At 42.0% G+C, this 26,026-nt stretch overlaps 1 protein-coding gene across 1 annotated transcript in view; it reads left to right on the top strand.

Moving 5' to 3' along the window:
• dlg2 (discs, large homolog 2 (Drosophila)) overlaps window positions 1-26,026 on the top strand; it is a 173,947-nt gene that overhangs the window by 135,308 nt on the left and 12,613 nt on the right. The window contains exons 15-17 of the mRNA XM_085364216.1: window positions 6,033-6,189; window positions 19,086-19,188; window positions 25,707-25,821. Of these exons, the coding sequence (XP_085220342.1) occupies window positions 6,033-6,189; window positions 19,086-19,188; window positions 25,707-25,821 (375 nt within the window). The remainder of the gene's footprint in view (window positions 1-6,032; window positions 6,190-19,085; window positions 19,189-25,706; window positions 25,822-26,026) is intronic.

Genomic DNA, 26,026 nt, shown 5'->3' with positions numbered 1-26,026 from the left:
TTATGCAAACTCCACTAATAACCATGGACAACTTGTCATTTTATTCTGTCAGAATACGATCTTCCTCTAACTATCATGTATCCTGTATTCATTATTTCATCATTATCCTGATGAAAATCTGGAATCTGTTCCAGATTGTAATTACTGTATTGTAATTTTGTAACTAGTGCTGTAGTATTGTTTGGTCTTTTCTTGCTGTTGTCAAAGCAATTTACTCAATGATGCTGAGAGAAGTAACTGTGGTCGATCTTGTGTATATGAAAGATGATAAATAAGGGGCTGGTTGAATTTAAAATTAGCCAATTTTTGTTGATCTCCTGCAATATTTAGGTCGTGCTCTGTAATATAAAAGTCAACATAGATTATTTGCTTGGTGTTTGCCAGGAAACATGATAATATTCATTTTGTGCATAAAAATGTGTGGTTGTTATAGGTGTATAAATGCTACACATGAGTAATTTTACCCTACTGATTGGTAGGGTAAAATTACTATGACATCATAATATCCCTGCTTTTGTGGTAAAAAGTATACAGTGTTTTCAATATGTCATAGTGTTTCCCTCTGCATGGCCTCTAAACCTGTCCCTGCTCTTTCTGCTCAGTATGTAGGATGTGTAGTTACTCCTTTAGTAATTGCTGATACTGTACTAAATGAAGCCCATTATCACTGGTGGAGGTCAGAGTCACTGAACTGGAGATGTGTCCATAGTGAATTGTGTTCCAGGGGCCAGAGCAGCAATGAAGATGAAGGCAAATTACAGAAAATCATCATTCAAGCAGTAGTGACACATGGTTCCATCAATCTGAGTTCACTAACATGAATACTGAATCGTGTGTAACCTTTCCGGAAACAATGTCAGACTTTTCTTTCGCTGCATGTTCTCCTTAAGTTGCTGGTTGTCTGGCTTTATAGATTATTGATGTTAGGAGAAAGGAATCCATTGCACTATGAATGGTGCAGCTCTCGTTTCTGGCCAGATTTAAAACTTAAAAACTCCTTTGTCCCACACGCCATCAGACTGTTTAACTCCTCCCTGGAGGGGAGAGGGAGGGGAAACAGGAGGACAAAGGAGGGGGGAACAACTAAGCTGTAGTGCCTCTTCACCTCACTGTGCAATACCTTTTGTGCAATACTTTTGTAAATAGTCAACAGTGCAATAGACTCAATACTTGAAATGTGCAATTCACTTGTATTTTTATTTTTATTCCTATTTATTCTATTTATCCCCTTTGTATATTTTATTTATATTGTCTCTGTATTTATATATATGTGTGTGTGTGTGTATATATATATATATATATATATATATATATATATATAGATATATAGATATATAGATATATATAGATGTATAATATTCTGTAACTCTGTAACTTCTGTCGGTGCTGTGCTTTTTTGGAAATCGAATTTCCCAGAGGAACCCACCCGAGGGATTAATAAAGTTCTATCTAATCTAATCTAATCTAATCTAATCTAGATTTATTAAATTACCCAAAATGACTATCCAGAGTTGGGACCTGGAAGCAGCACCATAGATTAACTCCTGTTATTTCCCCTAAACCCCATTCCACATAGAGACTGTGTCTGTCCTAGACCACCAAAGAAAATCATCAAGAAATGCTTTAAAATTAAAAATTACAAAGAAAGAACAATCTAGTATCATCAAGTGCACCAAAGGGTAAAACAGCAAACTGTGGATTATTAACCATTAGGTCTCTTTTTGTACATGAATTAATAATCGATTAACATATTGATTTACTCTGCTTTACAGAAACCTGGTTAGAGCAAAATGATTATGTTAGTTTAAATGAATAAACACTCCTGAGTCATAGTAACTATCAGAATCCCTGAGGCACAGGCCGAGGAGAGGGTGTGGCAGCAATTTTTCACTGCACCTTCTTATTCAACCAAAAACCCAGACAGAGATGTAATTAATTTGAAACCCTGATGCTTAGCCTCGCCCACCCTAGCTGTAAAAGTCAAACAGTTTTATTCTGTTGCCCACCTGAGTTTCTGTCTGATTTCTCAGACTTTTATCTGATTTAGTGCTCGGCTCAGATAATTGTGGGTGATTTTAACATCCATCTAGATGTTAAAAATGACAGCCTCAATAATAATAATAATAATAATACATTTTATTTGAAAGTGCCTTTCAAAATACTCAAGGACACTGTACACAGCAGAATAATAAAAGCAGCATAAAAGCAAGCAGTTTACATAATCATACAAGCATAAGACATAAAACAAATTTACAGTGGTTGCAAAAGTATTCGACCCCCTTGAACTTTCCCACATTTTGTCACATTACAGCCACAAACATGAATCAATGTTATTGGAATTCCACATGAAAGACCAACACAAAGTGGTGCACACGTGAGAAGTGGAACGAACATCATTCATGATTCCAAACATTTTTACAAATAAATAACTGCAAAGTGGGGTGTGCGTAATTATTCAGCCCCCTGAGTCAATACTTTGTAGAACCAGCTGCAGTTCCAGCTGCCAGTCTTTTAGGGTCTGTCTCTACCAGCCTTGCACATCTACAGACTGAAATCTTTGCTCATTCTTCTTTGCAAAACAGCTCCAGCTCAGTCAGATTAGATGCACAGCGTTTGTGAACAGCAGTTTTCAGATCTTGCCACAGATTCTGGATTGGATTTAGATCTGGACTTTGACTGGGCCAGTCTAACACATGGATGTGTTTTGTTTTAAACCATCCCATTGTTGCCCTGGCTTTATGTTTAGGGTCGTTGTCCTGCTGGAAGCTGAACCTCCGCCCCAGTCTCAAGTCTTTTGCAGACTCCAAGAGGTTTTCTTCCAAGATTGCCCTGTATTTGACTCCATCCATCTTCCCATCAACTCTGACCAGCTTCCCTGTCCCTGCTGAAGAGAAGCCCCCCCAGAGCATGATGCTGCCACCACCATATCTGACAGTGGGGATGGTGTGTTCAGAGTGATGTGCAGTGTTAGTTTTCCACACATAGCGTTTTGCATTTTGGCCAAAAAGTTCCATGGTGGTCTCATCTGACCAGAGCAGCTTCCTCCACATGTTTGCTGTGTCCCCCACATGGCTTGTGGCAAACTGCAAACGGGACTTCTTCTGGTTTTCTGTTAACAATGGCTTTCTTCTTGCCACTCTTCCATAAAGGCCAACTTTGTGCAGTGCACGACTAATAGTTGTCCTATGGACAGATTCCCCCACCTGAGCTGTAGATCTCTGCAGCTCGTCCAGAGTCACCATGGGCCTCTTGGCTGCATTTCTGATCAGCGCTCTCCTTGTTCGGCCTGTGAGTTTAGGTGGACGGCCTTGTCTTGGTAGGTTTACAGTTGTGCCATACTCCTTCCATTTCTGAATGATGGCTTGAACAGTGCTCCGTGGGATGTTCAAGGCTTGGGAAATCTTTGTGTAGCCTAAGCCTGCTTTACATTTCTCAGTAACTTTATGCCTGACCTGTCTGCTGTGTTCTTTGGACTTCATGGTGTTGTTGCTCCCAATATTCTCTCAGACAACCTCTGAGGCCGTCACAGAGCAGCTGTATCTGTACTGACATTAGATTACACACAGGTGCACTCTATTTAGTCATTAGCACTCATCAGGCAACGTCTATGTGCAACTGACTGCACTCAGACCAAAGGGGGCTGAATAATTACGCACACCCCACTTTGCAGTTATTTATTTGTAAAAATGTTTGGAATCATGTATGATTTTCGTTCCACTTCTCACGTGTGCACCACTTTGTGTTGGTCTTTCATGTGGAATTCCAATAACATTGATTCATGTTTGTGGCTGTAATGTGACAAAATGTGGGAAAGTTCAAGGGGGCAAAATACTTTTGCATCCACTGTAAATAGCAGAGTGGAGAGGTTATGTGGGATAAGCTGTTATGAACAAGTGAGTTTTGAGTTGGGACTTAAAGAGAGAGAAGGAAGTGAGATTTCTTAAATCAGGAGGTCGGGAATTCCAGAGTCGAGGAGCTGAGCAGCTGAAAGCTCCCCATGGTGGCAAGACGAAGAGAGGGGACAGAGAGAGAAAGAGAAGAAGAAGATCTGAGACACAGAGATGGGGCGGTGATCTGAACCAGAACAGAGAGATATGGAGGGGAGAGATGATGAATAGCCTTAAATGTGTACAACTACTGTGTACAAGTACTGTCGAGGATGACACCCAGAGTTTTCACAGAGGAAGAAACGGAGACCGGCGAGTTATTGATAGTAACAGAGAAACTGTTGGTTCTGGATAATGCTGATTTAGTCAACAAAGCATTTAATCTGTTATTAGACTCAACTGGCTTCTCTCAAAATGTTGCAATTTGGAGCTTTACAATAAGCTATATAAATAAAACTGAATTGAATCAAATTCTCTCAAATGGATATGTACCACAGGCCTTCAAGCTGGCTGTAGTTAAACCTTTACTCAAAAAGCATCTCTAGACCCAGCAGTCTTAGCTAATTATAGGCCAATCTCCAACCTTCCTTTATATCAAACATCCTTGAAAGAGTAGTTGTCAAACAGCTAACAGATCATCTGCAGAGGAATGGCTTATTTGAAAAGTTTCAGTCAGGTTTCAGAGCTCAGCACAGCACAGAAACAGCTTTAGTGAAGGTTACAAATGATCTTCTTATGGCCTCTGACAGTGGACTCATCTCTGTGCTTGTCCTGCTAGACCTCAGTGCAGCGTTCGATACTGTCGACCATAATATCCTATTAGAGCGATTAGAACATGCTGTAGGTATTACAGGTACTGCACTGCAGTGGTTTGTATCATATCTATCTAATAGACTCCAGTTTGTGCATGTAAATGGAGAGTCCTCTTCACACACTGAGGTTAATTATGGAGTTCCACAGGGTTCAGTGCTAGGACCAATTCTGTTTACATTATACATGCTTCCCTTAGGCAGTATCATTAGAAGACATAGCATACATTTACACTGCTATGCAGATGACACCCAGCTCTATCTGTCCATGAAGCCAGATAACACACACCAATGAGTTAAACTGCAGGAATGTCTTAAAGACATAACGTGCAGAGTCGTTTCTGACCAGGATATGTCCCTGAATATGCATAATAAACAAATGTGCAGAATGCTTACTTTCACTTGCGCAGTAGCAGTTCCTAAATGCTGCCCCAAGAATATTGACTAGGGCTAGAAATAGAGCATATACTTCTCCTATACTGGCTTGTCCTATTTGGTTTTCTGCTAAAACCAGAATATAATTTAAAATCATTCTCATCACATAAGAAGGTCTCACTTTTAATCACATTTATAATCACATAAAGCTGGATGTTTAGACCTTTTACTCTCTCAGCTGTGTTAACACAGACCTGCCAGTTTCTTGAACTGGTTGTGATCAATTAATAATGTGCACGTTTTCCTACGTTTTCCCTCAACTTTAACTTTATAATAATAAGCTTTGATACAGCACTCTGTAGACAGCCAAAATTTTCAGCAACGACCTTCTGTGGATTACCATACCTGTGAAGGGTATTAACGATGATCATTTTGACAACTGTCAATATTCAGTGTTCATGTCTGTGAAGGTTGTCAGTCATCCAGGTCATCGTAGTCTAAGGAGCTTGGAAAGAAAAGCATCTGGACTAGAACTAGAACTGAAGAAGCTTCTCGGATGAGAGGTGAAACATCTTCAAGCCACTTAAAGAAGTCCAGACACTTTTCTTTCCAAGCTCCTTAGATTCAGTACTCATAATCTTCAAATATTTTGAGATACATTAGTATATTCAAGTGTCTGTAAGTTTGTGACAGATGGAGCAAAAGAGCAAGCAAACCAGTGTGTGAAAGTGTGTAATATGATGAGGCTCCTTTTTCGTCAGCGCTAAATTGGGACAAGTGATCTAAGTAGAGCACTATCCCCCTGTGGAGCTCTGGCAGTCACTGAGCTTCAGTGTCTGCACAAAGCTTTACTCGAGCAATTGTGCAATTGTTGTCCACCTTTTAGTCTTCTTTCTGAGCTGAAGATGCTGAGACCTACTGACTCCCCTGAGCTTATGTATTATTTAAACTGTCTGCACAGGGAACCCAGGAAGGTAGTGCTCCACAAGAGTACCACGGGCTTGGGCTTCAACATCGTAGGTGGTGAAGATGGTGAGGGCATCTTTGTCTCCTTCATCCTTGCGGGAGGACCCGCTGACTTGAGTGGAGAACTGAGGCGAGGTGACCAGATTTTATCAGTGAGTATGCAAGAGCCACTATATCCACAGAGATTTACACATAGTAATGTTTCAAAATATGTTTAAGTTTTACCGAAATTATTGATGTAGAAATTCTGATGTCACCTGCGGTTTAATTCATTATGAAAAACCTTCACAGCTCAATAGCAGCCCTATTTGAGGGTCTTTACAGTATAAAGCATCCTGAGGCAGCTGTATTCAGTTTTTTATAGACTGAATTGAACTGAATATGCAAACTGCTTACAAACAAATCTGAATAAATAAGCTGTTTTTATTTGTTGCAGTCTGAATCTCTTTGTAATGCTCTGCACAAGTACAGGCTGACTTTTGTTAAATGTGTGTGTTCCAAGGACAATGATAAAGTGTGCAATAGTTCAGGTGGCCTAGATTTACTTTCAAAGCAAATGGATGGTGGGTTTTTTCTTCTGCAGTATTGCTCCAGTATGATAACAGATAGGTGCTGTGTGTCATAGTTTATTAGCAGGTTATTTTTTTAATTAAATCTATTAAATATGTGCATTTGTAATTGACAGCTATAAATACAAAACTAGTGTTTTTCATCTTTATTGCTTTAATTGTTAAAATAATTAATAATTAATGACGAAACAGAAATTTCCTTCATTGCCAGCGAAAGCTAGGAAAGGGATAGTAAAGGACTGCTAATTTGTCTAATATTAAGAAAACACCCAGCAGAACCTCTCACAGATAATTAGGCTATTCGGCAGCATGGGAGGATTAGGGGTAAAAAATAGCATTACATAGAGGCTAAGCCTTTCAGAAAGAAAGAAGGAGAAGGGGTTAAGATTGTGTCTGCAAGTTATTTTAAAACATTGTTTTTAAATCTAAATTTGCAAAGAATGCAGAGATTTAATCAAATAAACATGTATAACCATCTAGTCATGGCATGTCTCTGAAAACTACTGTCAGGAAAGAGCCATTTGATGCATCTACAATAAAAAAAAAAACTGCCATCCAAAATAAAAATAAAACTTCTAAAGGGTCTTATCCTATTTGTAGACTAAGATGACTTGCAAAGACTGAGTTGTAGTTTGACTGTTCAAATTTTTTAATTCTTTGTGGAAATGATTGAACCTGTGTTTTCTGAGCTAACAAGGAAGGGAAACATCCAGCTGTGCAAAAAACTTGCACATCTGTGAAGATACTTTTTATATTAAACATGTTGAACATGTGCTGCCATCCAGACAATCTCCTTTACAAAAAGCTCTGCTAAACCAACAGCATGGCTGCTTTAAAACCCAGAGTCCAGTCCCATCGGTCAATAGTCCCGATCTGTCACGTTAGTGGTGGATCATGATTAAACTTCTAAACAAAAGGAAGCAGAAGCAGCTTGGCAGCTGAAATCAAATAAGAATGGAAAACATCTCTTTTAAAACTACAGTGATTTAAAAAATAAGTATTTAGTAGTGCTGTCAAAATTAATGCGTTAACGCAAATTAATCCGCCATCATGGTCAACGCGATTAAAATTTTTAACGCAATTAACGCATCTGGAGTACAGAATGACTCAAAATCCCTAAAATGTTTCTGTTAACTCATTTCGGGCAGTTTGGCCAAGCAGAGTTACCTTCGCACATGCGCAAATGGGCAGTTGATCTGGTAGTGACGGGCAGCTGAACCAATCAACTCAATATGGAAGATGATAAACGCACATCGGCCCTCTCGACGGGAAATTTGAGTATTAAAAAACCAAGAAGACGGAACAGTCGACCAACATAAAGTCTTATGCATGTTGTGCAAGAAGGAATTTTCACTGAAGCACTTCCTGCTTAAAATATCACATTGACGCAAAGCATACGTTAGCCAGGATGCTGCTAGCACTTTAGCTAACGCGTCACCCAGCTTGGACAAACCCCTCACGGAGCATCGCGGACTCAGTAAGTCGACCTCGGACATATTGACTGACGCAATCGCCAAGTGGATTGCAACAAGCTGCTTTTCTCGAGTCTGCTCATGCAAAATGAAATGTGATTAATATTGAATAAAAATTATATTTAATCGTGATTAATCAAAATTAATCCAAAGTAACCCTGTGATGAATCTGATTAGACATTTTAAATATTTTGTTTGACAGCAGTTTGATATAATTATATATTAGTTTATACTTACCTATTAGGTTTTTTTTTTTTAAGTTGCATTTCACAGGAGAAAGCCTGTGCTAAAAGACTGAAGAAAACTATTCAAATTCTCTTTGAATTTAAGCATTTAACATTCTTTGTGTTTATACTTCATTATATTGCATAAATGTATGTTACAAGCTTAAATATAAAGTTGAAAAAATGTAATTGCAACCAGGCTTTTGATCAAGTAACTGCGATTCATTGCGATTAAAATTGTGAGATTAATTAGTTAATTTTTTTTATCTATTGACAGCACTAATATTTAGTTTTACACATTTAAATTAAAATCAAAATAATTAATGTTGCAGAATTAAAGTCACATTTCCATTGAATTCAGTTCAATTCACTTTTATTCATACAGCACTAAATCACAACAACAGTCGCCTCAAGGTGCTTTACATTATAAGGTAGACCCTAAAGTAATAGATACAGAGAAAACCCCAACAATCATATGACCCCCTATGAGCAGCACTTTGGTGACAGTGGGGAGGAAAAACTCTCTTTTAACAGGAAGAAACCTCCAGCAGAACCAGGTTGAGTCCAATAACAGATTAAATGCCATGTTGAGGCTGTCATTTTTAGCATCTACATGAATGTTAAAATCACCCACAATAATTATTTTATCTGAGCTCAGAACTAAATTAGATATAAAGTCTGAGAAATCAGACAGAAACTCTGTGTAAGGCCCAGGTGGACGATAGATGATAACAAGACTGGTTTCTGAGTTTCACAGCTGGGGTGGATGAGGCTAAGCATCAGGCTTTCAAATGAATTAAAAGTCTGTCTTGGTCTTTCATTAATTAATAGGCTGGTGTGAAAAATTGCTGCCACACCTCCCCCTCGGCCTGTGCTTCGAGGTTTCTGGTAGTTAGAATGACTCGGGGGTGTTGATTCATTTAAACTAACACAATCATCCTGCTGCAACCAGGTTTCTGTAAGGCAGAGTAAATCGATTTGTTGATCAATTATTAAGTCATGTACTAACAGAGACTTGGAGGAGAGAGACCTAATATTTAATAATCCACATTTCACTGTTTTACTCTTTGGTTCAGATGTGGATACTGTATTGTTCTTTCTTTGTAATTGTTTATGTTTAAGTTGTTTGTTGCTGGTTTTTAGTTTGTTTTTTGTCTTTTTGGAAGCTGACACAGTCTCTATGGAGATGGGTTTTTGGGGGGGTAGCAGGAGGAGAGAAGCTGCAGAGAGGCGTTTTGGGGGGTTTAATAAATTTGACCAGATTTCCAGAAATGAGAGCTGCTCCATCCAAAGTGGGATGGATGCCGTCTCTCCTAACAAGACCAGGTTTCCTCCAGAAGGTTTCCCAATTATCTATGAAGCCCACATCGTTTTTTGGACACCACTCAGACAATTTCAAATTCAAATTCAAATTCAAATTCAAATTTTATTTGTCACACACACACAACCATACACAGTATGACATGGGGGTGAAATGCTTGTAGCTGTACAATGCCCGACCATTAAATGACAGAAGAAAAGTTTTACAATATTTACAATTTACTACAAAAATTTACAAATTAACTTAGGAATTTACAGTAAAGAATGTGCAAATAGCAGAAGAGATTATAAAGATAAGGATTATAAATTATAGGAATTATAGGATTATAGGAAATGTGTGGTGGTGCGTGTGGTGACGTGTGTGAGAGTCCAGTCTTATAGTGACGTGTTTGGGAGAGTCCAGTCTACACCTGGTTCAGGCCCCGAATATCCTGTGGGAAGAAGCTCCTCTTCATTCTCTCTGTTTTGGCCTTAAGGGAGCGGAAGCGCTTCCCAGCCCTCAACAGTGAGAAGAGTCCATTGTTGGGATGGGAGAGGTCCATCATAATCTTCCTAGCTTTGGACTTGCACCGCTTGGTGTAGATGGACAGCAGGTCAGGGAGCTCTGATTGAATGATGCGTTCTGCCGAGCGCACCACCCTTTGCAGATCTCGTCTATCCTGCTTGGTGCTGTTCCCAAACCAGGTGCAGATGTTTGACGTCAGGACGCTCTCGATGGTGCAGGAGTAGAAGTTCTTGAGCACCTTCAGTGGCAGATGGAAGTCTCTAAGTCTTCTGAGGAAGAAGAGACGCTGACGGGCTTTCTTAACCAGGGTGTTTATGTGACAGGACCATGACAGGTCCTGAGTGATGTGGACACCCAGGTATCGGAAACTGTCCACTCTCTCCACTGGCGTGCCACTGATGATGAGGGGTTTGTAATTCCTCGCCTGCTTTGTAGTGAAGTCCACGATCAGCTCCTTAGTCTTGCTGATGTTTAGGAGGAGGTTATTCTCCTGGCACCAGGTCTCCAGGTTCCTAATCTCCTCCAGGTAGGCCGTCTCGATGTTGTCGGAGATCAGGCCCACAACAGCAGTGTCGTCAGCAAACTTGACAATGGAGGTGGTGTCGGATGTGGCTACACAGTCATAAGTGTACAGTGAGTACAGCAGGGGGCTTAAAACACAGCCCTGAGGCACTCCAGTGCTGAGTGAGATGGAGGGGGAGACTTGTTTTCCCACCCTCACTGATTGGGGTCTGTCTGTGAGGAAGTTGAGGATCCACTGACACAGTGATGAGCTGAGTCCTAGATCCGTCAACTTGGTGAAAAGCTTAGAGGGAATTATTGTGTTGAATGCTGAACTGTAGTCCACGAATAGCATCCTAACATAATTCCCTCTGCCAGTGTCCAGGTGACTCAGGGATGTGTGGAGCAGGTGAGATATGGCATCGTCTGTGGAACGATTAGTCCGGTAAGCAAACTGAAGTGAGTCGATGGTGGGAGGAAGTGAAGAAGTGATGTGATCTCTCATCAGTCTTTCAAAACACTTCATCACAATTGAAGTCAGTGCTACTGGACGGTAGTCATTGTGGCAAGCGGGCTGTTGTTTCTTTGGAACAGGGACAATAATGGACCGTTTGAAGCACGTGGGAACCACAGCTTGGGCCAGGGAGAGGTTGAAGATCTCCGTGAACACCGGTGCTAGTTGATCAGCGCAGGTTCTAAGGACCCGGCCAGGGATTGCATCTGGTCCTGCTGCCTTCCTGGTGTTCACCCTCCTGAAGGTGTTCCTCACGGCATGCTCTGTGATGACGAATGCATTTTCTTCACTGGTGCACTCCGAGCGCGCGCAGCCGTTTGTTGTTTTAATTGCTGCGGCGTCGAAGCGAGCATAAAACGTGTTCAGCTCATCAGCCAGTGAAGCATCGGCATTCATCATTGAAGAAGCTGGTCGTTTATAGTCCGTTATAGTCCGCAGTCCTTTCCACAGGCTCCTAGAGTCGCACTGTCGTAGCTGTGACTCTAGTTTTTCCCCGTAGCTCCGCTTTGCCTTTCGGACCGCGCTGCACACGTTGTAGGACGCAGCCTTGTATAGGTCCATATTACCGGAGACAAGCCCTTCATTGTAGGCAGCGGTGCGTGATCTCAGAGCGTCGCGGATGTTTTTATCCACCCACGGCTTCTGGTTGGGAAACGTTCGGATGATAGTTCTTTCTGCTGTGTCGTCCGCTAGTTTCCCGATAAATCCCACAACCGCTTCCGTAAACATGTTGATGTCATCAGAGCTGCGCCGAAACATGTCCCAGTCTGCGTCATCCAGTGCGTCCTGCAGCGCGGCCACCGATTGGTCCGTCCAGCGAGCGACCTCCCTCCTGATTGGTGGTTGCTGCTTTAGCCTTTGTTTGTAAGCAGGTATGAGGAAGATGGCGGAATGGTCCGATTTTCCAAATGCCGGCAGGGGTTGAGCCTTGTAACAGTTCTTGAACGGGGTGTAGCAGTGGTCTAATGTCCTCGTGCCCCGGGTGGGGCAGTTGATGTGCTGGTGAAGGTTGTGAAATGTCCGTTTGAGATTCACTCTGTTAAAATCTCCCATAACAATGAGTGCGGCATCTCGGTGAAGTGTTTGTTGATGTGTGAGAGGGCGACACTTAACGATCAAAAGCTCCAGATTGGGCGAGCAAGAGCGTGTGAGTGGGGAGATGTTTGTGCTGTCGCACCATCTGTTGTTCACCATCAAACACACTCCACCACCTCTTTTCTTCCCCGACTCCATTGTCCTGTCCATGCGGTAAACCGAAAAGAACCCGGTCGGCTGCACGGCGTGGTCTGGTATCGCTGGGTTCAGCCAAGTCTCGGTGAAGCAGAGGAGGTTGCAGTCCCGAATGTCTCTCTGGAACTTGATTCTGGCTCTGAGGTCATCAAGCTTGTTCTCGATGGATTGAACATTGGCTAGCAGGATACTGGGCATGGGTGCGCGGTGTGCGCGAGCCCGTAGCCTGTTCCTGATGCCGGCTCTTTTACCTCGAGGCCGTCGCTTAGGGTCGCGTCCTTTGTTCTCTCTCAGGATCTCCTTTGGCCAGGTTGGGTCCGGAGTTAAACATGGTGAAATGTTCGTGTACTGCAGACCAATAGAAACCAGATTTGTGTGTTTTGCATGATGCCCATGCAAGATTATCGCAGATATAGCAAAAAGTGACGAAAAAGTGGAGAAGTTAGGGCAGAGCATCCAGCACGGCAGCCGACCTCACCGGCGCCATTTTAATCACACTTTAATCATTTAAGGAGAACATCCAGCTAAACATGTCACTCCTGGTCTGATTGGGAAGGGGACCAGAGAAAACTACATTTTCTAAACCATCGCTACTTTGTTTTATGTAGCAACGGAAGGTGGGGATTTCAGAAGAAGACATACAGCTCATTAAATACATGATGGATATACATGGGGCAGAATAATGGAGTAAATCCAGTCTAAAGGATGATGTATCATTACCTTTACACCTCAAAAAAACAACAACCCTGAACTTGTTACTATTGTTACTAGCTTCCAGGCTTAAAGGATCATGATCCTATGTCAATCCATTGTTCAGGGAAATTGTGTCCAGGAAACTCAATCCAATGAGTCCTTTGCCAAACCAGCATCTCTCGAAGTTACAGTCCTTTGCCTTCCCTCCCTCTGCTAACAACTGGACCACAGTTTGCAATTTAAAAAAAGAGGAAGACAGTCTTGATCTCCCCCAATCACCTGAAGCTCAGGTTTACTGTCCTGAATGAACAACAGTCAAAAGTGACAAAATCCACCTTTTGGCACTCTTGTAGCTATCTTAAAGGCTTAAAGGCTTGTGCCAGGGTACCAATTTTTGTGGTAGTGTTGTTTGAGGTTTGAAAACAGCAGAGGTGCTGCCTTTTGAGAAAATGCTTCTCAGCTATTCCGATACTCCTGACACTGAAGGGATCATTAAGGATTTTTGCTTAGGCAGCAGCTGTCCTTTACTCCTAGAGTGCTTGGAGATTTTTTTAGGTGCTTTCCCAACTTTGACAAATGTCCATCTATGATAATTAGATTTACTCAGGGACTTTTTGATATAACGTTCCTCCACTTCCATGGCTGCTGTGTCTGTGGGGAAGCTGTTTGCTCTGTGTTGTAGTGTCCTGATGACACTATATGCTCCAGTGGATGATGGGAATCTAACCTTAAATATTAGTCAGTGTTTACTGTACACACTGACTTCATATGTCCCCCATTACTGGTGGAAATTTCACAGCCTAAGAAGGCTAGACTTTTTATTTTTCATATTCTCCCTGGTGAACTTATATATAAGTTTAAAAGGCCGGTAAGTATCCTGGGGCAACATACTGTGTGTGACTGCTAAATAGAAAGCATTTAGATGTAGTGGACCAGGAATACAAAGTAGGATCGTAGAGAAAACCAGGGAACAAGGGAGAACAATATTGAGGGACGACACGATAATGAAGCTTGAGTGCTTCCTTTAGCATAGGATACACTTGACCATCCTTTATGATAGGGAAAGCGAAATCTGTCCAAAAATTTAGACAGGGGGAACAAAACTGAACCCAAGGCACATGAGACAGGGACTATCAAAATAAAACAGGAAAAGCAGAGTCAGGAGAAACAAACAAACAGACACAACAGACTCTCACAGGAGACATTGGGATAAGACACAAAAGGAACCTAATTGACAAGAAACCATCAACCAGAAACAGAAAGTAAACTCAAAGACATAAAAAGAACTAAAACCAAGATTAAACCATATAAAACTTGAACTTTTATCTTCTTCATAATGCCAAGGAAAGAATCAAGACTACAAAAACTCAAAATGCTGACAAATGACAGCTTTGTACATTCCAGTCAATGCTAACACTAGCACATCTCTCTTATTATTGGCAGACACCATACAAACACTACTACAATGGACCCAACGGCACACATATTACTGCAGGTGATTTTAATCAGGCAAACTTAGAGTCTGTCCTGCCTAGATTTTACCAGCATGTAAGATGTGTGACCAGAGGGGAAAACACTTTGGCTCAAGTTTATACAAGCATAAAACACAGAGTGTGTTATCTCCCACACAGAGGCCGGTCTGACCACTTCTCTGTGATCCTCTCCCCTGAATACATCCACAGACGTATACACAGAAGCAGCACAATTCCTCTGAGTCAAGTGTCTTTGGCAATAAGGACTTGACTGTTCATACAGAAGCTGTTCTATCCATCAACTTCTGTGTGGGAAATGTAGCAGCAGAAAAATGTGTGTTTCCCAATCAAAGGTCCTGTAAGCTGTCAAACGTGTCCCCAAAGCCCACAATTCCACTTTCAGGGAAGTATATAGTGCTGCCAGAGCTGACCTGAAGAGCGGAATCAGGAAAATTGGAGCATAGAAAATCAACTCTCCCATAATAACCTTTGGTAGGGTATCCAGCGTATTGTCAACTTCAGGAGGCAGACCAACACAGTCATGGACACGAGCATCACACTTAGCAAAGGAACTTCTCACGCTTTGAGACACCTCCCCCGTAATCCACTATTCTGTCTCAACCATTAACACCTTCCAAGTCCCAGTTTTGAGCTCCCAACCATTGACTGTACAGGTTCAGGATGTAAAGTGGATGTTAAGAGGGGTTGGTGCCAGGAAAACATCTGGACTTGACAGTATCAGATTTTTTAGGGACTGTGTTCACAGTCTTCACCAGAATTTTCAACCTCTCTCTGAGATAGGCTTTCATCCCATGCTTTAATTATTCCTGTGTTCAGAGCCTATATCAACCGGCTCTGAACACCACAAAGAGAAAGAAGATTATTCTGGATTTTAAGAGATTATTTACCAGAACAGACAAGATGAGAAAAAAGACAAGAAAAATATACAAATTCCCCACTCACCCCTAGTGCTCCGATTACCACTGGGACCACTGTTACCTTCACCCTCCACATCTTCTCCAGCTCTTCTCTGAGACCTTGGTATTTCTCAAGCTTCTCGTGTTCCTTCTTCCTGATGTTGCTTTCATTCACTTTCACAATGTCTATCACGATGTCCACCTTCCTCTGCTTGTCCAACACTACTATGTCCGGTTGGTTAGCCACCACTATATTGTCCGTCTATATCTGCAAGTCCCACCGAATCTTAGCTCGGTCATTCTCCTTGGGGGCGTCTCCCATTTTGACCTCGGGACTTCCAGGTTATACTCGGCACAGATGTTCCTGTACACTATGCATGCCACTTGGTTATGGCGTTCCATGTATGCCCTGCCTGCTAGCATCTTGCACCCTGCTGTTATGTGCTGGATTGTCTCTGGGGCATCTTTACACAGCCTGCACCTGGGGTCTTGCCTGGTGTGATAGACCCCAGCCTCTATGGATCTTGTACTCAGAGCTTGTTCCTGTGCTGCCATGATTAGTGCCTCTGTGCTGTCTTTCAGTCCAGCTTTGTCCAGCCACTGGTAGGATTTCAGCCACCTCCTCTATCTGCCGGTGGTACATACCGTGCAGGGGCCTATAATTCCATGATGGTTCCTCCTCTTTCCTGTATTTCTGCTGGCTTAGGTATTCACTAAACACGCGGTCGGTTGGGGCCATCTTCCTGATGTACTTGTGGATTTCCTTTGTCTCATCCTGGACCGTGGTACTGACACTCACCAGTCCCTGAACTCCTGCCTTACACCTAGCGTACAGCCTCAGGGTTCTGGACTTGGGGTGAAGCCCTCCATGCATGGTCAGTAGTTTCATTGTCTTGATGTCAGTGGCTTCTATCTCCTCCTTTGGTCAACTTATTATCCCAGCAGGGTACCTGACCACAGGCAGGGCGTAGGTGTTGATAGCCCGGATCTTGTTCTTATCGTTTAGCTCATAGGTGTCAAACTCTGGCCCGCGGGCCAAATTTGGCCCGCAGCCTAGTTACATTTGGCCCGCGAAGCCATACCAAATTACTATTAGAGCTGGCCTACTGGTATTATACAGCTAATATATATATTGTTTAGCATTAAACTTTCCTTATTCCATATTCAGTTTTTCAGCAAAACTTGTTTGAGTCCATAAGAAAAGATTCATTCTCATATCTGGAGGAAGATTTTTTTTTTTTTTCAATAAATATTAATGTTAGCCCGCAACTTTGTTCCAGTTTTGAATTTTGGCCCACTGTGTAATTGAGTCTGACACCCCTGGTTTATCTGACTTGTCAGGACTTGCTTTACCCTCTGCAGGTACTTTGTGGTTGCAGCTTTCTTAGCAACCTCTTCATGGTTCCCATTTGCCTGTGGGATCCTCAGTTACTTGTAGCTAACCTCTGTATCTGCAATGTTGCCTTCTGGTAGTTTGATCCCCTCAGTTCTGACTACCTTTTCTCTCTTTGTTATCATCTGACTACACTTCTCCAGTCTGAAAGACATTCCAATGTCATTGCTGTATATCCTGGTGGTGTGGATCAGTGAATCAATGTCTCGTTTACTCTTGGCATACAGCTTGATGTCATCCATGTACAGGAGGTGGCTGACAACTGCTCCATTCCGTAGTTGGTATCCGTAGCCAGTCTTGTCAATGATCTGACTGAGGGAATTCAGGCCTATGCAGAACAGCAGTGGGGACAGAGCATCTCGTTGGTAGATCCCACACTTGATGGTGACTTGTGCTATGGGCTTGAAGTTGGAAATTAGTGTTGTACACCACATCCCCATTGAGTTCCTGATGAAGGCTCTTAGGGTACTGTTGATCTTGTATAGGTCTAGGCATTCCAGGATCCAGGTGTGGGGCATTGAATCATAGGCCTTCTTATAATCAATCCAGGCAGTGCCCTGTGCACTGGAGGCTGATTGGTCAGCCTAGTCTTGCAGTCTTGGCTGACTGCTCGGTCTACCAGTAGTTGGTGCTTTGCACGTCTAGTATTCTTGCTAATCCCTTTCTGTGCCCCACTCATGTATTGAGCCATGTGCCTGTTCATCTTAGACGCTATAATGCCTGACAGGAGCTTGTACTGAGTGGTACTGAGGCAGGTTACTGGCCGGTAGTTGGATGGGACCGGTAATTTCTTGGTGATCATCACTGTCCGGTCTTCAGTTTGCCATTCTGGGTGTGGCTGGTCTATTAGCAGCTTGTTCATTTGTGCTGCCAGACGCTCGTGGAGTGCAGTCAGCTTTTCAGCCAGTAGGCGTCAACCATGTCGGGGCCTGGTGCTGTCCAACTCATACTGGAGACCCTTGCTTGGATATCTGCCACTGTGATGGTCACTGGACCCTGTTCAGGGAGGTCGCTGTGGTCTGCCCTCAGATCCACTAGCCACTGAGCATTGCCGTTATGGGTTGTGTCCTTCTCCCATATGCTCTTCCAGTATTGCTCCGTCTCCAGCCTTGGTGGTGCTGTTCTCAAACTGTTCCCCTGCCACTCGGCTGGTTCTGAGGAGAACAGCTGGTTTATTCTCCTGCCTTCGATCTCTCTGGTGTACCCCTTAAAGCAGCTGGCGAAGGCTGTGAGTCTTTGCTTGGCAGTTTCCACGGCCTGTGGTATGAGACAGTTTGCTGTACTTCTTAGGCACCTTCTTCATCGCACCTTTCTGCAGCTCCAATAGTTGGCTAACCTCCCTCCATGCTACCTTGATTTTGGCCTCAAGTCTCCTTCTCCATGTTCAACTTGTAGCCAAGCATCTCACTGATCACTGCTGCCGTAGTGTAGATCAGCTGGTTATGGTCACAGTAGGTATTGTCCAGAGTGCTGCATTCATATCATCTAGTAGATCTTCTGAGGGTATGTTGTCTTGGTACCCAGCTACAGAGGATCCAGGTTTCAAGCTGATCCAGGTTTCAAATGGGCATTGGAAATAACACCCAATGACCAAAAAACTAGTTTGGTTGATGAAGCAGTATATAGGCCAGCCAACCAGACATTGTGGGGGTTAAAAAGGAACACAAGACTGTAGTTTTGGTTTCAGCAACAGCAGGAAGAAAGAGCATGAGAAAACAGAGAAGTACCAGGGGCTGAATGAACAATTGGTGCAATTGTGGAACATAAAATCCAGAATGGTCCCAGTGGTAGTAGGAGTAGTAGAGTAGGAGCTGTAACCCCAGAACTGGAAGAGGGCTCCAGCACGTTCAGCCCACAACATCAGTGGTCTGCGTCAGTAGTAGGAACAGCTGAGGTACTCCATAGAACCTTCGACCTCAGGAGGACCCAAGCTTGAGGATCATACACACATACCTCTCTCCTCCCCACAACCCCCACCCCACCTGCGGGGATGAAAGATAGTGAAAAGTTTCAGCTTTAATTTTAATTAAGGGCTTTGACAATTGTCATTTGGGAAAATTCACAATAAAATTGATAAATGGGTTAAACTAAATCTGAAGCTGAATTGTCCTCCTATTAATGGACACCATGCATTAACACTGAGGTGAAATAAAGTACACTTTTTTGTATTGCAGGTCAATACACAATATACAGTAAAGCAAACTGTAATAAAATAATTCAACTTTGTTGTTAAAATAGGTCAATGGCATTGACCTACAAGGAGCCACACATGAACAAGCAGCTGCAGCCCTAAAAGGAGCAGGACAAGTGGTCACCATCATTGCTCAGTACAGACCTGAAGGTAAGTCAGCTGAAAAAAGTTAATGCACTTTACAAGCACACCAATCATGTGGTGTAAATGCCTTATTAATCAGCACAAACCTAACACAGGACAATGCTTAAATAGATCTTTGCGGGCCTCTAAGTAAATTGGCTATAATTGGGCCAAGTGATGACCTCCTTATGTACAGTTGTGCACATAAGTTCACATACCCTGGCAGAATTTATGATTTCCTAACCATTTTTCAGACAATATGAATGATAACACAAAAACTTTTCTTTTCATTCATGGTTGGTGTTTGGTTGTTATACTCAAGGCTCCATTGAGGTGTCTACAAGATGTCATGAGGTACAAGCCGGAGGTCGTCTATGTCCCTGGCAAAACATTTGTCATTCAAGATTCAAGATTCAAAGTGTTTATTGTCATGTGTACAGAAGAAATAGCATTTCAATAAACACTTTGAATCTTGAATCTCGAATGACATCGCCAATACGTTGTCGCGTAGCCCACAGGCTTGGGCAGATTGCTACGTAGCCACTGTGATACAGGGCATTCCAGCATCTCCAAGCTGAATGTAGAGCATTAAAGAGACACTGCAACTGATGGCGACTTACAGACTGCCATCACCTACATACGCAGGGGATGGCCTGTATACGGAAGTAGTGTGCCACCGAACATCAAAGTGTACATGAAGGTGAAGAATGAGCTATCAGAGGCCAAAGGCCTGGTTATACGAGGCTGCCAAACATCGAGGTGGACGACGCTGTCACCTACCTGCTGCATCGGGTCTTCTCTCATCTGGAGAGAACCAGTTGCATTGTGAGAGTCATGGTTTTTTTTTATTTCTCCAGTGCCTTCAACACAATCCAGACCTCAGTGCTAAGTGGGAAGCTGCAGGGAAAGGGAGTGGACCATCACTGTCCTCGTGGATTGTTGACTACCTCACCAGTAGATCCCAGTATGTGACTGCGGGACTGTGTGTCTGAGGTGGTAGTCTGTAGCACGGGGCCCCACAAGGAACAGTACTTGCTCCTTCCCTCTTCACCCTGTACACTGCAGACTTCAGTTATAACACGGACACTTGCCATCTCCAGAAGTTCTCAGACGACACCGCCATTGTGGGCGGTGTGAATTAGGGAGTAGACCTAACTCAGCAAACTGGTCAGGAGGGCCAGCTCTGTCCTGGACCATCCGCTGAAGTCCATCGAGCAGGTTGGGGAGGATGTTGTCTAAGCTAACATCCATCATGGACATCACCTCCCACCCCCTGAATGAGACTGTACGAGCACTGAGCAGCTCGTTCAGCAGTGGACTTTTACACCCACAGTGTAGGAAGGAGCGCTACCGCAGGTCATTCTTACAGCAGCCGTCAGACTCTATGACACAGTTTAACATCCTTTGGTCATCTTACTCACCAGCTTGTTTGTTCACTGTACATTTTATACATATCTCTGTACAATCTTTCTATACATATTTCTGTACATCGTTACCTGTAAATACGAACTTCAGTTGCTTATGTATATAGGACCACTTTGTGTCTCCCTTTTATATTTTATATTCCCCTTGCTATAAGAGCTGTGTAACACCCACATTTTTCATCCGGAGATAATAAAGGTTTATTCTATTCTATTCTATTCTATATACTGGGTTATGTTAGTGCCCATGTTGCCCATCTGATATGTTTTTGTGGCAGGGCTGCCTAGTGCCAGTTTTATTCCTAGCTGTCGTACCCGTTGTTGTGCTGTTATAACTGATGCTGAGCACATGTTCAATAAAGCAAACAACTGTATTTACTCTTTTTAGATAATAATCACAAAACAAACTACCCCACCTACATACCCAGTTCTTACTACCCTGTATTGCCCCTTTTAACATCAATGACAGCTTGAAGTATTTTGTCATAGTTGTGGATGAGGCTCTATACTTTCTCAGATGGTAAATCTGCCCATTCTTCCTGGCAAAAAGCCTCCAGTTCCTGTATTTCTTGGGCTGTCTTGCATGAACTGCAAGTTTGAGGTCTCCTCAGAGTGGCTCAATGATATTGAGGTCAGGAGACTGTCATGTCACTTTATTCTGCTGTAGCCAATGACAGGCCAACTTGGCCTTCTGTTTTGCATCATTGTCATGTTGAAATGTCCAAGTATGTCACATTTGCAGCTTCCAGGCTGATGAATGCAAAATTTACTCAATTTAAAAAAAAATTCCTTTTTTGATAGCTTACTGCATTCCTATTGCCATCAATTCTGATGAAATATCCTGTGCCTTTGTAGCTCACACATCCCAAAACATCAGCTATCCATCACCATGTTTCACATCAGGAATGGTGGCCCTTTCACCGTTCGCCTTGTTGACTCCTCTCCAAGTGGCAAACGTTCAGTTTAAGTCTCATCACTCTAAATGACTTTGTGCCAGAAGGTTTGAGGCTTGTCTCTGTGCTGTTTGGCATATTGTAAGTGGAATACTTTGCGGCATTTGTGTAGTAATGGCTTCCCTCTGGCAACTCGACTATGCAGCCCATCTTTCTTCAAGTCCCTCCTTATTGTGCATCTTGAAACAGCCACACCACATTTTCAGAGAGTCCTGTGTGAAGCCTGAAGTTATTTGTACATTTTTCCTTGCATCCCCAACAGTTTTTCTGGCACTTGTAGCTGAAATTTTAGTTGGTCTACTTGACTGTGGTTTGGTTTCGACAGAACCCCCAATTTTCCACTTCTTAATTAGAGTTTGAACATTGCTGATATTTTCTTATATACCTTTCCTTTTTTATAAAGTTCAACTTTTCCCGCAGATCCTTTGACAATTCTTTTGCTTTCCTCATGACTTAGAATAACATCAGTGAATGAAAGATGCACGGGTCTGTCAGGAGCCCAGAAAGTCACTGACCTTTTATACACACCCACTGATTACAAGCAAACACATCACAGGTGACGATGGTGACATTTCATAGCCTTTCTAACCTTTTTGTGTCAAGTTGTGTGCAAGTCACCAGGGTATGTAAACTTTTGATCTGGGTCATTTGGGTAGTTTGTGTTGTGTTAAAAAAAAAGAGTAACCACAGTTTGACAATAAATGGCGTCAGCCAACAACGAGTGAAAGAAAAGGTTGTGTGTTATCATCCATACTGTCTGAAAGTTCTGCCAGGGTATGTAAACTTATGAGACACCTACGGAATTAGCACCTATGCACTTATATTCAATGGACGCAATGTAAGAATCTCACAGAAGTCGTTTCACTCTTGAACACTTTGTCAGACAAAGATTAGTTCATTGTAGTGTAAAAATGTTTCTTTATTGCAATATCTGCATTGGAAACACCCCCATACACAAGCAAATGAAACACAGTCAGAATGAATATATGTGTGGACAAGATGTTTGCAAACCAATTTACAGCATTTCAAGAAAATATATTATTGTGAAGTTTATTCACCGAGGCAGCATATACGTTGAATACGTCCACAGTGTTTCACAAATAAAGAAAAAGAGAACCAAAGTATTTTTAGTTCCCATTTAATGTGAAAATTCTCACTGAGCGACCCCTTAAAAACACTTAAGTCTATCTCTCATTAATGAGATTTAAGTTTAGTTTTTGTGTCATTTTTAATCTTATCTTCTATCAGAATTCCTCTCTAGGAGCTACGTGGACTCAGTGAAGTGTTGATCAGCTGATCAGAAATCTAAAACAATTTGCTTCCCCAAACAGGTTATTGGAAGGATTTTTATTGAGAGTACTGCACAGGTGATTTGGGGTGGACGTGGGCGATATAGCCTCAAAATGATATCAAAATATCATTTCAAGATAATAATCATATTTATGACAATACAGAATCAGTGTGTGTAATTAGTAAACAGAAAGTACTTAAACAAGAAATGCTTGTATAGTGCTTGTATTTCATACCTTGGGATCTTGTATCTTGGGTAGAGCGTGAACCACTTGCTTTTCCAACGTGTAACTGCATCAGTAGTTTCCATCCACCATTTGCTCTTTCTGCCGTGTGGATTGCAACTAGCAAGTGCAGCTGGTAATGCTTGGGTCATTTGATCACATTTGAGTCCATCACCAGCTGCTAGCTTCTGCTCCTTCACAGCCTGATTGTGTTTTTGCCTCAGGTGGTGGGTGAAACAAGTTTGTGGTTTCCCACATTAGGAGGAACAATTTTATTGCATATTTTGCAAAGTGCTGTGTTTTGTTGAAGGTTGTTGAAGTATTTAGGTAATAAATTCTCATTTAACAAGCATTCTGCTTCTTTAAACTGATTTTTTGCTAAATTTCAAGCCACTGATTTAATCATCACGTTTTCTCCACTCCACCAGGTTTATGACCTGAAAAACATTCCTGATCTCCATCCAATTAAAATCTACAACTGGGCGCTTTTTAGACAGTCGCTTTGATGTTTTATTTAAAACATCTTAGAGCTATTAGCCAAAACACTTGGTATAACCTAGCACAGTGAACTGTGTGTCCTTAAAAAAACTGAGGAATGTGGAAGCAGTAGGTCTAAAAAATAACCTACAGCAGATAAACCGTATCTGAAAGTCATGTTCTTAAGAAACAGGAGGAAAAAGCAAAACCTGACCTGAAAGACATGTCTGCTCCTTCAGTGGATCTATCTGCTGTTCATCAGTCTCATCAGAAATGTCTTATTTTGTCTTCGTTTCTGCTAAGGCTGACGAGAAGTCACCAAGTGAAACAAACATGTGTATAAAGTTTAAGTTGTCATCAGTATATACAGAGGTAAGGAGGGAGGTACAACAGTGTGTGTATACAGCCATCAGTGAAACACAGTAAAGGCTCCATCATGGTCATACCACCCTGATTAGCTTCCAAGATCTTGTCCGATCTTGGAAGCTAATCAGGGTTGGGCCTAGGTACTTGGGTGGGACGCTGCCTCCCCATTGGTGTGTTAAAGCCAGTGTGTCCACCTATCATTGTCCAGTATTTTTCCTATGGCCTTGTGCTGTATGGCTGTGGCAGTTTCTTTCAACCCTCTATTCTATAATACATATTTGTGTAGTAAAATATAAACGCATGTAAATTATGAGGTAATTGTGAATATAAATAATGAGTTATACAAGATAAAAAATAAATTCTAACAAGCATCACTTCTTGTTCATGTTACAATGCACAGTACAGTGTGTGTGTGTGTGTGTGTGTGTGTGTGTGTGTGTGTGTGTAATCTCTATGTGCTTTATCCAAAGCACACACTCTGTTGATTTACCTCATTGGTCTCACAGTGTTCATTCACTGTGTGTAGCTGCAACACTTTAAACATAATAGGCTTGATGTTCTGTCCTTCTACCCTCGCTCAGATATAATGGGAGACAGTCCCACCTTTGTCAACAGTATAAACCATGTATTTGTTTTTTATATTTGTTTTTTAAACGCAAAGAAAACTTATTAAATGTCAAACGTCAAGCAAGAATGATCAATTATGAACTAGGCATAATTCAAACCATGGACATTTGTTCTTAAAAAACACATCTGTTACAGATTAAACGCTGTGAATATTTCTGCTAATTTATTACAATTCTGAAAAGTTGTTATGATTTCAGCAACTTTTCTAATATCGACTTCAGCTTCCTCTCCTGTCTTCACGAGACAGTTTAGCTCGCTGGGCTTGAGCACCAAACACTGTCTATGAAACAGTGTTCAATAAATTAGTGCTTTAATATTAACATTTTTATGTTTCTGGTTAAAACAGGAAAGACAGTAAGTGGCTCACTTTTGTGTTGCCAAAGTGAGTCAACATGTTCAGTGCAGAACTGGTGGATCCTCCTGCACTGGAACAGGAGGAAGAAAAGCTAGGGTCTGTGGAGCAGAGTATTTGGGTGAGGCGCTGCCGGGTCTCCGGACCAACAAGCCTAAGTGCCAGCTGGCTACCAAAGAATTTGCAGCAATTTAGAGCAATTTGCCAACAATATGTTTACAAAAAACAAGAAACAAAGAAACTTAGTGTTTGTCTCCTAGTAGTTAGTAGTTTAGTTATTTTCCTGTTATTTAAAAAAGAGGTCAAGTATTAGTGAGAAAACAATATAGCCAGACTGAACGTGCAGACAGTTATAGAATATCTGTTAGTCAGCAACAGCTGCTGTACACTTCTCTTCTTGTTTCTTGGCCCAAAGCTTAACTCCTGAACCTTTATAACTAATAAACACTGATGGCACAACATCAGTGTTTATTAGTTATCAAGTCCTCAGACAAGATACTGTGTGTGTTTCTGTGTGTTTTAGATGAAAGCGCTGCATAAAAGTGAGCGAGAGACAAAGCGTGACACTGATAATGCAGGATAATGAGGGCAGCTGAAGATATATACACAAGAGGTGATTATAGAGAGGGAACAGCAGGTAACACAGCTGCAGTGATCACACAAGGGAACCAAGGGAACTAAAAGGCCTGATAATAAACAGAGCAGACGGACATAACCTTACAATGACAGTTATACCTTAAACAATATCTAAATGCAAATTCCATTAAAGATAATTACTCAAGACCTTATTGGTGTCAGACTGTCAGTGCTGATCCACGCTAACCTTGTCTTGTAGAGTACGGACGTTTTGAGGCCAAAATCCGCGACCTGCGGGAACAGATGATGAACCACAGCATGAGCTCCGGGTCAGGATCCCTGCGAACCAATCAGAAAAGATCACTCTATGTTAGGTTGGTCTGTTTTGGATTTTAGATGGTTGTGGTGAATTCAAAGAATGCAGAAAATGAAAAAACATCCATTCTGCAGTCAGACATCCCAGGCTAAACAGCAAAGCTGCTTTTGCGTCGTTTACTTTTGTAAGCTTGTGTGTCTTCATGCACAGATGTCTGACCCTAACTAAGATGAAGATTTATGCAGATATTTGAGATGTGTGAC

Source organism: Diplotaxodon limnothrissa, linkage group LG10, assembly GCF_057381915.1.
Source record: "Diplotaxodon limnothrissa isolate DT_005_m linkage group LG10, D_limnothrissa_male_GT1.1, whole genome shotgun sequence".
Classification (NCBI taxonomy): Eukaryota; Metazoa; Chordata; class Actinopteri; order Cichliformes; family Cichlidae; genus Diplotaxodon; species Diplotaxodon limnothrissa.
Note: the sequence above shows the minus strand (reverse complement) of the source record. Positions and strands in the feature narration are given on the sequence as shown.